The sequence below is a fragment of the Spea bombifrons genome, chromosome 1 (genome assembly GCF_027358695.1).
Source record: "Spea bombifrons isolate aSpeBom1 chromosome 1, aSpeBom1.2.pri, whole genome shotgun sequence".
Lineage (NCBI taxonomy): Eukaryota > Metazoa > Chordata > Amphibia > Anura > Pelobatidae > Spea > Spea bombifrons.
The window spans coordinates 85,225,661-85,237,682 of record NC_071087.1 but is presented as its reverse complement, the minus strand read 5'-3'; the positions used below and the strand labels follow the sequence as shown (position 1 = coordinate 85,237,682).

The window sequence follows — 12,022 nt, the reverse complement described above, 5'->3', positions numbered from 1 at the left end:
ACAGAAGTACAGTGGCCTATGAATTAGAACTTGGGCAATCAATTCATTACATAAGTTATGGTGGGTAAAGGTGATGGAAAACCCTTCCACTAAAATTAAGGGGTAGTAGAAGCATTATTAAACACTCATCTACAGACACCAGACAAGCCAGAAGCCTTGTTTTTCCCTCAGAAATCTCATGGTGCTTCCACAACCATAAGGGATTCTGGCGCATGCACGTATTAAGCCAGTATCACAACCTCATCCATTAAGGATAAAAAAGGCTGTCCATGAGTGGTGATCTGGCTACTGCACCGCTTCCCGAGTTTTGTCTGAAGGCTGTCCTGTACAGCGCGCAATTACTCTCAAGAGATCGATGTCGAAAGTGGATATAGAGGCAAAAGGTGATCCCAGAATCCCTTGCGGCAGCACCATGAGATTTCTGAGGGAAAAACAAGCCTTCTGGCTTGTCTTGTGGGTGTAGATGAGTTTTTTATAATGCTTCTACTACCCCCTCAATCAATCCAGAAATATACTTTCACCTGAAGATGATATGTGGAACACACTGAAGAAGCACACCGAAAAGATGAGCAGAAGATCAAGAAGACCAGGAAAAAAGCATCTTGCAGACATGGTTTTACACTGTAAATCCTCCTTTTGGCCATATCTAGAATAGCAAAATAAGGAGATAAGCAAGTGGGAAGAGTTTCTATGGGTTTAACAGAGACACAAGTCATGAAAAGTATGATTTTTCTTCCCCTGAGGACATAGAGGGACAGTAGATAAAGAGTGATAATAAGAACATTTCTGACGGTGGTCCAACACGTATGTTTGTTTATTTGTAGACATTAAGTGAGATAAAGGGCATTTGAAACTTGATAGTTGATAACAATTATTTGGGCCATATAGTCTGTCTAGTTTTTACTGCTGCTTTACTGTACTCAGTTTATTTTGTTTTGTTGTCTGGCATATTTTAAAAGGGAACCTGGTTTACAGAGACATTCGGTCACTCCAGGCAAGATTTTTATACCATTCCAATTGTTAATTGTGAACATCAATAAAATAAAAAGATAAATGATTTTACACACACTGATGGTGTGTACTGCAGTCAAAGAACAGTCCTATAAAATTTTGGTTTGATGGTACATGGATCCCTCTGGACTACAGAGAATATATCCTAATACTGATGGGCTGATGCTTGAGAGGCTGCGGGGAAGTGGCTGACTGTCTTCGTGCGTGTGGCTGACTATCTTCGTGTGTGGTGGGTAAGCAGGAGGTGGCTCCCCTTTGGAGTTATATATTCCATCTGATATCTAGAATTCTGCATGTACGTATTGATCATTTGCCTCAAGTGTTGCTTTTGCTCTCAGTTAGTGAAGCTCCTAACTTGACCAAACTCCAGAAGAAACTAGTCCGCAGAATATGCACAGCCATTACACAAGCACTAGCTAAATAATGGAAAGGAGTTGTTCCTTCCTTTTGGAACTTGTTATTGACGGAAACAAATCACAGCAAAAAAAACAAGATCGTATGCCTAGGTTCCAGGCCATATGGGATCCCTGGCTAACAACATTCCCAACAACTCATGGGGCTCACGTTCTGTAGATGAAGTTTCTGTTCCAAACTTAACAATATCATGTTTCTTTCTCTCTTTCTTTTTCTCTTTCATTAATTTTTGATACGCCTTGTTATCGGCTGAAAATGTAATGGCATGCTGGTCTCCATATGTTAAAAAAGCACCCACGGCGCTGTACATGATGTGTTTTACCAGGTAATTTCCAGTAGGTTGATGAGTCACGAACATCGCATGTATAATACCATATACCAAGTCAGCAGAAACCATGTAGATGTATCCAACAACAGGTAGACTGTTAACCCTTTGTCAGGTGATATGTCATGCCAAAGAAAAATGATTCAAACTGAAAATAGATAACTAATACTATACCTCTATCATGAAGCAGTCTACATAATTTATACTTACTGCTTTTTTTTCCAGTCAGGCATCATCTCAACTTCAAAGAGAGAAGCCATGGCAAAAAAAATAGTATCGGACTTTCTTCCTGTCTTGCCCATCTTGCTTGATTAAGGCACTGGGAGAAATGAAAAGAGCAAAGTCATTTGTGCATGCCCCAGGATTTAAGACTGAACCCAATATATAAGAAGTAGATTGTAAATATATAAAAGGAAAAAAAAAGCTTGGACTTTATAGGAAAGCAAACTTGCAGTCGCTTAGTTTGTCCCCGAGTGCAGCTTGGAAATTTATCTGGGTTGAAAATCAGGCTGTTGAGCTGCACCTTTCCTTTTGATAAATGTGACGTCCACTCCTGTTTTCCTTTACACCCCAAAGAAAGACAATCACGTAACTGATATTAACTAATTAATGTTAACCTGCAAAATGCGACTTCATTGTTCAAGACAAGACAGATCCACGTGAACAATAGGATTTGATTAAATGAGCACATTCTTTTTGAATCCAACATTTTTAGGGTGGCGTACTCATTGTAAATGGAGCATAGTGGAACCTAATTTCCTTTCAGAAAGCATTACTCGGGAAATACATGAAAAACTATCCCACTGGTGATAAATCACCTGCCGAGTGAGCACTGGAACATCAAAAAATAATAATTTGCCAGCCAATGGCCAGTATTCACCAAACTACACTGACAATTAACCAACATAAAGGGGCTTCATACAGGGAGCACACAAAGGGTTTTGTAGATAATCATACTTTTTTCTTAAAATAATGCATTCCATTATTGCGGTGTTATTGCTGCCACTGCTGGAAAGACCCCTCAAGGGTTAAGAGACTCTGATGGTCCTCATCCTATATATGTGATATGGAAACCAGGGGTATAGAGTCCTGTTTTATGATCCTTAAGAAAGAAAACCACTTAAAAAAAAACACAAAAAAATAATAATATGGACATCTTGAAAATTATAATAAAAAAAAAACAAACACATAAAAAATAAAGAATACATACTGTAAAAATTATTTCTCTGTGTGTGAACATTAACCTTATTACAAGGTTATTGACATTTTGTTTTTATTTATTCCCCTAGTTGACTGCTTTCTCATGGTATCGTACCATCTCCTATAGGTGTTTTTCACACATTTTTTACACAATGTCACGCAATACATTACACTTCCTTGTGAGTGAGGCAACAATTTATATTTTTGTCATCTCTGGGGAAAAACACAAATATTAACAGAACGCAGGTATTTTCTATTCAGCGTGAAGTGAAATTACGGTATTACGGTAAACAAAAAATGTAGCAGCTGGTGATTGCTTTTTGTATGAAAAAAAAATTCAGGTCAGACGAGATTGTCCCATCTATTGTGAAATTGTGTGTCTAGGACTTTCAGTAAAAAAAAAGGTGTAGAAAGATTTTGCACAGTTGGAGGAAATGTAACATTCTCTGCAACCATTTCAAGTATAATGTACTTCTAGCTTTACTGGTATTAGAGGCAGCTGTGTTCCTACATACCCATAAGAGCAATGGTTGGGTGGCACATATAAAAGCAGGAGTATATGGCACCCTGGCATCGACTGTCCCCACTGTATACAAGATGTTAGACATTCTCTGATGGTTTTCGGTTTAGACACATTCCGAGTATAGCTAGGGTGGCCTATGTCGACCCTGGCTCGTGTAGATAGGGTACTCAAGGCAGCTCAATCATCTCTTTTCTGAAAAGAAAACATCTGTATGGCCACTCACAAGCAGTGGTGAATTCTGACCAAGCCTGACTAGCTTTAGGGTAGCAGATCCAGGGTTCAACCCCACCTGGACCCCTTCACTTGGGACAGATCACCCTATTGGGCAACTGGCCTCCACAATGTGCCTCATCTCTCAATGGACGATCTGAAGATATTAGCTATTTCTCTTGAAACCAGCCCATTTGTACTGTAGAGGTTTATACAGATGTCCATAGAATCATTACCATTACTAGTGTGGGGCACAATGTCACAGGAAGAAGACTCACAGTGGAGGAGGAGGAAGTCCTCTGTGCCTCAGTGGGCCTTAGGGCCGGACAGGAAGCACTTCTCAGGGACAGGTCGTAAATATGGACAAGGACTTTCCTTCTGTTGTGAACAAGTCCAGCTTATCTGATCCGGTGTACTCATCGGCTCCCTTACTTCTAATTCAAAAAGATGGAAGGAGAACAAGGAGAGTTGGCAGTAGCAAGAGCTGAACCAGCAACCATGCATATACAAGTCCGACATATCAAGTGTTACTATTTTAACATAGCTTAAACAACACGTAAATCAAAATATTGTTACAGCCGTAATTTTAGATGTGATGTTTTAAATACAACATACTGTATACTCTTAAGGATTTTTCTCTCAGTGGGGTGGAATCAAACAATGGAACCTAGGCTTACTAGATGGCTCATTTTTTTCCAGGACACCCATGCATTTTATGTTTTGCTGACCAGCCTATGTAAATCACTACATGTACTACAATAACCAACCACATGGATGCTCTGTAAGTTTCTTCACCGCATAGACTGTGGGGTCAGCAACAAATGACAATAAAACTCTGGATGCATTAGAGAGTTTCTTTCTTTTTGTAGAAATTGTTAATTTCCGTATGTCTAATACTAGTATTCATTCTCTTATTTGATTTTGAAAGAGTAACAGCGTGCATATGACATTGAGAGCGCTCACTCCGTAAATGTATGTTAAATATATAAAACATATATATTAACACATCAGAATTATTTAGAGTGTTTTTAAACAAGGCAAATTTGGCACGTAAAGAAGGAAATAGTGAATGGTACATATCCTCCTCTTCAGCAGGCTAGGGCATTGTAGACTGTAATTAAGTGAATGATAACATCTTTCCCAAATTGTCACAAGATGATTTCAAATCAACATCAATGATGGATTCTCTTTACTGCTGGACGCAGGCAAATGCAGATCCTTAAAGTTCTTGTATCCCAAGGATCACTGTTATCTATGCGAACAGCTACTAGATATTGTCCTGATATTGTTTGGATATAAGATTGTTATCTCTGTCTCTAACATCACTTTCTAATGTTACTAAAGTAAGGCACAAAACTATCACAACCACATTAAAGATTTGTCATCTAGAGATAAACACCAAACATTAGTATCCTCCACTTGAGAGGCTTGAAATACCAGTGGTTTCATATGAAAAATCTGTCTGATCATAGTTGTTTTTGTTGTAATTACTATTAGTCATTTAATACATTGAATTAAATGTACTACCTGATGTGTATTTGATCTCTGATAGCTCACCCACAATAGAATGTCTCAGTATTAATCACTCAGGGGACCCTGTGACTAATAAAGTTCTATGGAGAGAGATAGTTTTAAGAAGCAACTTGTATATATATACATTTTGTGAATAAACAATTTCACCACAATAAACACACAACCTTCAGGTCTTCAGGGAAAGTGTTTATTTTTTCCCTTGTGGCTTCTCCTTTAAATAAAAGATTGTGTAAAATATAATGATAGTTTCCTTGCCACATGAAATGATAATAACGAACTATTGTATTTTAATTTAAATAAAAGCAAGATAACATTTATAAATGGCAGCAATAAATTGCTCTTAATTAGCAATTATGGACAAAAAATTCATTTCCACCATCAATAAAATAAATTGTATAGAATAAATGTAAAGTGTACTTTATATTGATGAGTGTGCTGAATGAATTGGTGTGGGTATGACAGATATATAGATATATAAATGTATCCAGTTCCTAAAGTATTTCATAAGGACAGTGTTCTAACTTAAATATATAGCATATGTATCGTAGGAGATTACAATATAATTTTAGAATTTAGAAACAAATCTTATTTCTAACCATTGTAATTCGACCAAAAAAAAAACACTTAAGACTGGAATACTTTTTTAACCCATTAATCGTTCAATCCCTTAAAAAAAAGGAATGGGCAAAAAGGGATCTTCCAAAAATGCACAATTCATTATTGCGTACATGTCTACACTCAGTGCCAGGTAGATGAGCAGCACGCCTGGCATCTTACGAGTTAAACCATCACACTGACCCTTATGTTGGTTTAGTATGTTGTTTAACCATCACCTGTCATTGCGGAGAATGGTTACTTTGTAACATACAAACAAGAGAAAGACAAAAAAAAAACATTAATGTGGTTTAGACACCACTAAAGTGTTTACTTACTTGGATTGTCCTTTGCATCTGTTTAGCATAGCTTTCAATAAGTGTCAACAATAATTGTAAATATCTATATATATATACACTATACTATATATATATATATATATATATATATACACACTAAATCATATATACTATATTACGGTATATATATACGCACTATATATATATATATATATATATATATACACTATAATATCTATATACATACATAGATACAGTAATATTATTTCAATCGTATTTATTAGTTTAGAAGCTTCTTTCTCTATAATTGATTTATAATTTGCAGTCTTCTTATTACACAAACTCAGTGTGTTACAAATAAAAGTGACCATTTTCCCTTCACAGGACTTTAAAATGTTACAATGTGCACTTTTAATTGTCTTATTCTTTGGTGCATCACAACTTGCTGAAAAGATTACTGAATACTGCGAGTTTTCTCAGAGTTACATGGCTCCGTGCCAGTGTTTGAACAAAGAAAGGTTGGCTTAGATTCATAGGAGCTAAAACCCTTCCAGAGTTGGAGAGCTGCCTTTTATCGGTTTATGAAACAAGCCCGGTGGACACTTTATCTTAAAGAAAACGCTTTAAAAAATATCTCTGGAATAATATAATCCAAATAATGTATTCATGGAATTTGCGTGTGGAAATGTGGGTCAGCCCAAGGAATTACAAATAACATTAATATATATTAATTAATATAAATAATACTCCATACCAATATTTTTGTAGTCATCTTGAGAAATGGTTACCTTCATCGAACCTTAAACGAAATCGCTATATAAAATATTACTTTACACCGCAAAAATAAATTTATAAAAAAAAATATATATATAAAAAAAGTGTTTAACATTAAATAAAGTTTAAATCCGTTTATTTGACCCCCCTCCACACACACACACACAAACATTAGGGTATGCTACAGTACACTTTTTTTCTCTAAAAGTGTGTGTTTCCATTTGAATGTGATGTATGTTTGTTGTTCTGATTTGATGTTGGGTAAAAATTTTAATAAACTATTTGTATGCATAATTATAATATATATATATATATATATATATATATTACTCCGTTTTTTATATTAATAATTATATATATATATACACACACACATGCATAATTTCTAAATTATTAGTTGTGTAAAACTGAGTACTCACTTTTTTGTGTATGGTGGGGTAACCTGCCATTCTTAATACTGCACTATGTACCCTTAACAGGTAGAATTACCCCCTCTGTTCTATACACGGGCTACTTGGCTTCCACACTTTTGTGTGTTGATCATGTTTGGTCTATTTAAACAGATCTGTAACCCCCCCACCAAATATTTACACAAGAAATGCCTTCATCTGTTAGATTCACTACACACTGTGTACTAACAGCTATTGTGTGGCATTGAATTACTGTTTTCATAGGCAGAGCCAAATAACATTATGTAAATCTTCATATTTAAAGTCATGATTTGCTTGTGCTCTGCACAGCAATTTAGTGGATTTGCTTGTATTAGAAAACAGCTGGCCTTTAACTAGACTGCATGATAATGAAAAGGGTCATAATAGTAGGGTACAGGGAAGCTCAAAATATGGGTGCAAAAATAATCCAATGCCAGGCGATTTCAATAATGCAACCCTTTAATAGTAAGTAGCTTTAATTAATATATGCATGTACAGCACTACAGAATAAGATGGTGAATATAAAAACCAATAAATAAAAAATGATAATAATAATAATAAAAATGTTATTATAACATTGTACAGTGCTACGGAATATGATGGTGCTATATAAAAACACACAAATAACATAATAATAAAATAATAATAATACATTATTATTATTATTATTACATTGTACAGTGCTAAAGAATATGAGGGCGCTATGTAACACTAATACTATTATTATTAATATATTATTATTAATTTCATTAAAGAATCATCTATACATTATTTACTATATTTACATTATTTATAAGTGAGGGTTCATCACTTTTTTAAGATTAATAATTTCATTCATTCGCTTAGTAAAAATAATTCGTGTCATATAGCGGCACAATGCACTTTGTATGCTGTTAACTGCTATGGTGGGTGGCGCTTTAAGTGAACAGGAGAGCTTTTATTTTGTGAACTTTCTGTTTGACTGGAATCCCCAGGTGTGTCTTTGCTGGGAATGGGACTCTTATTGTGACAGGGCAGCAATCATTTGCAGAGTTCTATTTAAGGCTTTGTGCTAAGTAACAAGGTGACAATTCCAGGTGATCTTCCTGCAAGCAGAGGCTGCCTCACACATTGCATTGTCTGGGTAAGAAGTCATCTCTTTTGTACGATTCATGTGTCTCTTTTCCAAGATCAATTAAATAAAACATAAAATTAAATAAAAAGATCATTTTGTTTTTTTATCTTTATTAAATATTTATATTAGTACAATTTTGCATTTTCTGGGTGCTAAAAAGTTACACATTTAAGTTATTGTAGACTTGAAAGAAATAAGAAAGACATACAAACTTAATAGTTGTACAGATCCTCAGTGAGTGTAGGACAAACAATGATCTTGAAATAGTTAATGTAGATTTATCGAATTTCAAGGGTGACTAATAGAGAAATGAAAGAATACTAAAAGAGTGTGAAAGTTAAAGGAACAGATTTAAGACACTTGCTGTCTGCTGTTATACCCAATGTGATTGTTTCAAGATACCAATGTTAATAATAATAATAATACATAAAATAATAATAATAATAATAGTGCATGTATTGTTAATAATAAATGTATTATTATTGTTATTCCAATTAAACCTTGCTCTCACCATTTAATCCCCCTGACATACAATCTGTGTTTGCTTTAAAGATTCACTTTTCGACCTGGGTGTCCAGGAGTGAGGATTACCTGTGTATGGGAGGAGACCTACTTAGGTGTGTGTGTGACAGTCTAGAAGATAATAAGAAGCTCCATCATTCTCTTACTTGCTGATCTGGAGCGATAAACAGTCCCATCCTCTGCACCTCCGGATGTCTTGGCGACAATAGAGTGTCACTCCTTCTTGCGTGGTGGTCCTCATCTCTGTGGTATGCACCTTTAGGTTGTATTTTTTTCTGGGGATTATTGCAACAATTGAAAGAAGAAGTGGGTAGCAGATTGTACCTGTTGGATAACTCCCACCCAACCTACCTCTATTTGAACTGAACAATTTGTCTTTTTAATACCATTTGGAAGGAACATAAATCCGATTAAGTTGGAATGACAGCAGAAAGCCAACAATCTCCAACTAGAGCCACAGTGGCTGGTGACAGCCTACAACAAGCCAGCAGTTTTACAATGCCTGTTGTCAAAGTGGAAAAGGACCCAGCGCCTGAAACATGCATCTCCTCTAATGGACAGTCAGATGCCGAGGAGACCCCAAAAGGAAGAAGGAGGAAGAGACCTCTCCAGAGAGGGAAGCCTCCTTACAGCTACATAGCACTCATAGCTATGGCTATTGCTCACTCTTCTGATAGGAAACTCACCTTAGGTGGCATCTACAAATTTATTACCGAGAGATTCCCGTTCTACCGGGACAACTCCAAAAAATGGCAGAACTCCATTAGGCATAACTTGACCCTGAACGACTGCTTCATCAAAATCCCTAGAGAGCCAGGCAGGCCAGGCAAGGGCAATTACTGGGCTCTGGACCCCAACGCTGAAGACATGTTTGATAGTGGAAGTTTTTTGAGGAGAAGGAAACGGTTCAAAAGAACTGACCTCACAACGTACCCATCTTACATACATGACACCAGCATGTTTCCATCTCTGCAGGTGGCTAGACCGACCTATCCCAATGCCATGTACTCCAATATGACAATGAGTCCAAATTATAGCCAGCAGATTACCCCACATTCTTCAGTCTATTATCCATCTTCCTCACCTGCTTTCAGCTCTGGCCAGTCCAGGGTGTTTAGCATCAACACGCTCATTGGGCATCCTAGTGGATCTGAACACAGCCAGCAGGCAAGCAGGTCCATTAGCCCAGAAATAAGTTCCACCACAGCCAGCTCCTGTACCTATGGTGGTACCAGCTACAACAGCCAGTCTGGTGGTGGCACCATGCCCCCAAGATCAAGTAACCCTGTTGCATACTCCTACCCAGTTCCCAGCAGCCACCTACAAATGAACCAGAGCTCATACGCCCATGCCAATACACAACTCTTTGGGACACCAGGCAGGCTGCCCATGCCAAATTCATCTTCCATGAGCAACGATACCATGGACTTTTATGGTAGGATGTCTCCAGGACAATATACTTCACTTACTACATATAACACCAACGGGCAGCTGAATGGCTCGAATGCCTATCTGAGGCATACCACCTACTCAGGCAACATGGAGAGGTTTGTGTCTGCAGTTTGACGTTAAATGTGTTTGAGATCTACTCTTCAGAAAATGCAAGTATCAGTGGATCTCAGTATGGAGCCACACCATTGTACAGAATCCAAAACACCAGTGATTATCTGATAAGCTGAACTAGGGCTCAAATCACTGTACTGTTGTGTACCAAAGATGAGGTTCAAAATGTTGAGATTTACATAGGTTAATATTTTTCCCTATCTTACAACACGGAAAGACAATGTTTTGCGTTGGATTGCAATATGGACTAAAAGCTGCAATATTTGACAGCTATACATGTTTTTGTCGTCCATATTATGTTTCCCTATGGGATGGAAAAAGAAAACAATATTTGTACGGTGTAATAATAATACATTATTATATGTACTTAATTGATCTAACACAGGTAGGGTAATGATTTTATACTACTCGTATTTGCGTTATTTTGGCATGAAATGATATTATTCATTTGAAAAACAAAAATACCTAACAAAAGCTCGAGAGCTTCAAAAGTCGATAGCTTCAATTTGACATTTATAGTAGCAATAATTGTAACCGATTAGAAACAACGTGAAACCAAGATATTATTCAACAAAATTGCACTTATTTTTTAGGGAATGAGGGGACTGTATTTTCTTAATTTTTTTTACAATGTTCTTTTCGAAAACGTAATAAAAATTAATTGATTAGTAATCACAAAAGCCTAATCGTGATGTTTTAAATATGTTAAATATGTAATATACTAATTGACAAATAAATAACGAATAAATAATCTAATTGAAAATACTATAGTGCAAATATGTAATTTGTATTCGCATGGTGACTGACAATGATTTACTAAATGTGTATAAATATATATATATATATATATATATATATATATATATATATATATATATATATGACCACCTTTTTTATACAAATAATTCAGTAATTCACTCAGCCCAATATCTTTATGTTTTAATTATATATATATATATATATGTATATATATATATATATATATAAATTAATTTCAGTAACTTGTTGTTATTTAATTCCAATAATTACATCAGTCTCGTATTTATAAAAAAAAAATGTAACAATAATAACATACATCATGTTGTTCTTTTTGTTTGTACTTTGGAACTTGGAAATGTTGTATATATTTTTTGTATCTTTTCCTCAATAAGAAATCGCTGAAATGCAATATGATTGACACGTTTTCCTATAGTCTTTTAAGATGACTGATTTCGTTAGCGTTAAAATTAATATTTAACAGGATTCAACCAATTTTATTAAACACTACTATGTGTAAAAAAATTAAATGAAAGAATATATATATTTTTTAAATTATTAATATTCACAAATGAACACATCATAGGTTCCTGTCCAATAAGTGTATTTTAATATTCAAAAGGCAATTATTTATAGAGGCTAAATGCTGGCAGTTTCGTTGTTGTATGCAAAACAAATTTGTTTTTTTATCTCATTATCTCATTTTTATCTCATGTCAGAAAATGTCGATCACACGTTAAATCTGTGTTATAA

General features: G+C 35.5%; 1 protein-coding gene across 1 annotated transcript; it reads left to right on the top strand.

The window, feature by feature from the left end:
* Positions 1-8,337: 8,337 nt before the first annotated feature.
* Positions 8,338-11,278, top strand: FOXE1 (forkhead box E1). Its single transcript, XM_053456351.1, has 2 exons — positions 8,338-8,437; positions 8,981-11,278. Exon 2 carries the CDS (start codon positions 9,371-9,373, stop codon positions 10,514-10,516), a length of 1,146 nt encoding a protein of 381 aa, XP_053312326.1. The 5' UTR covers positions 8,338-8,437; positions 8,981-9,370; the 3' UTR covers positions 10,517-11,278.
* The last annotated feature ends 744 nt before the right edge of the window (positions 11,279-12,022 follow it).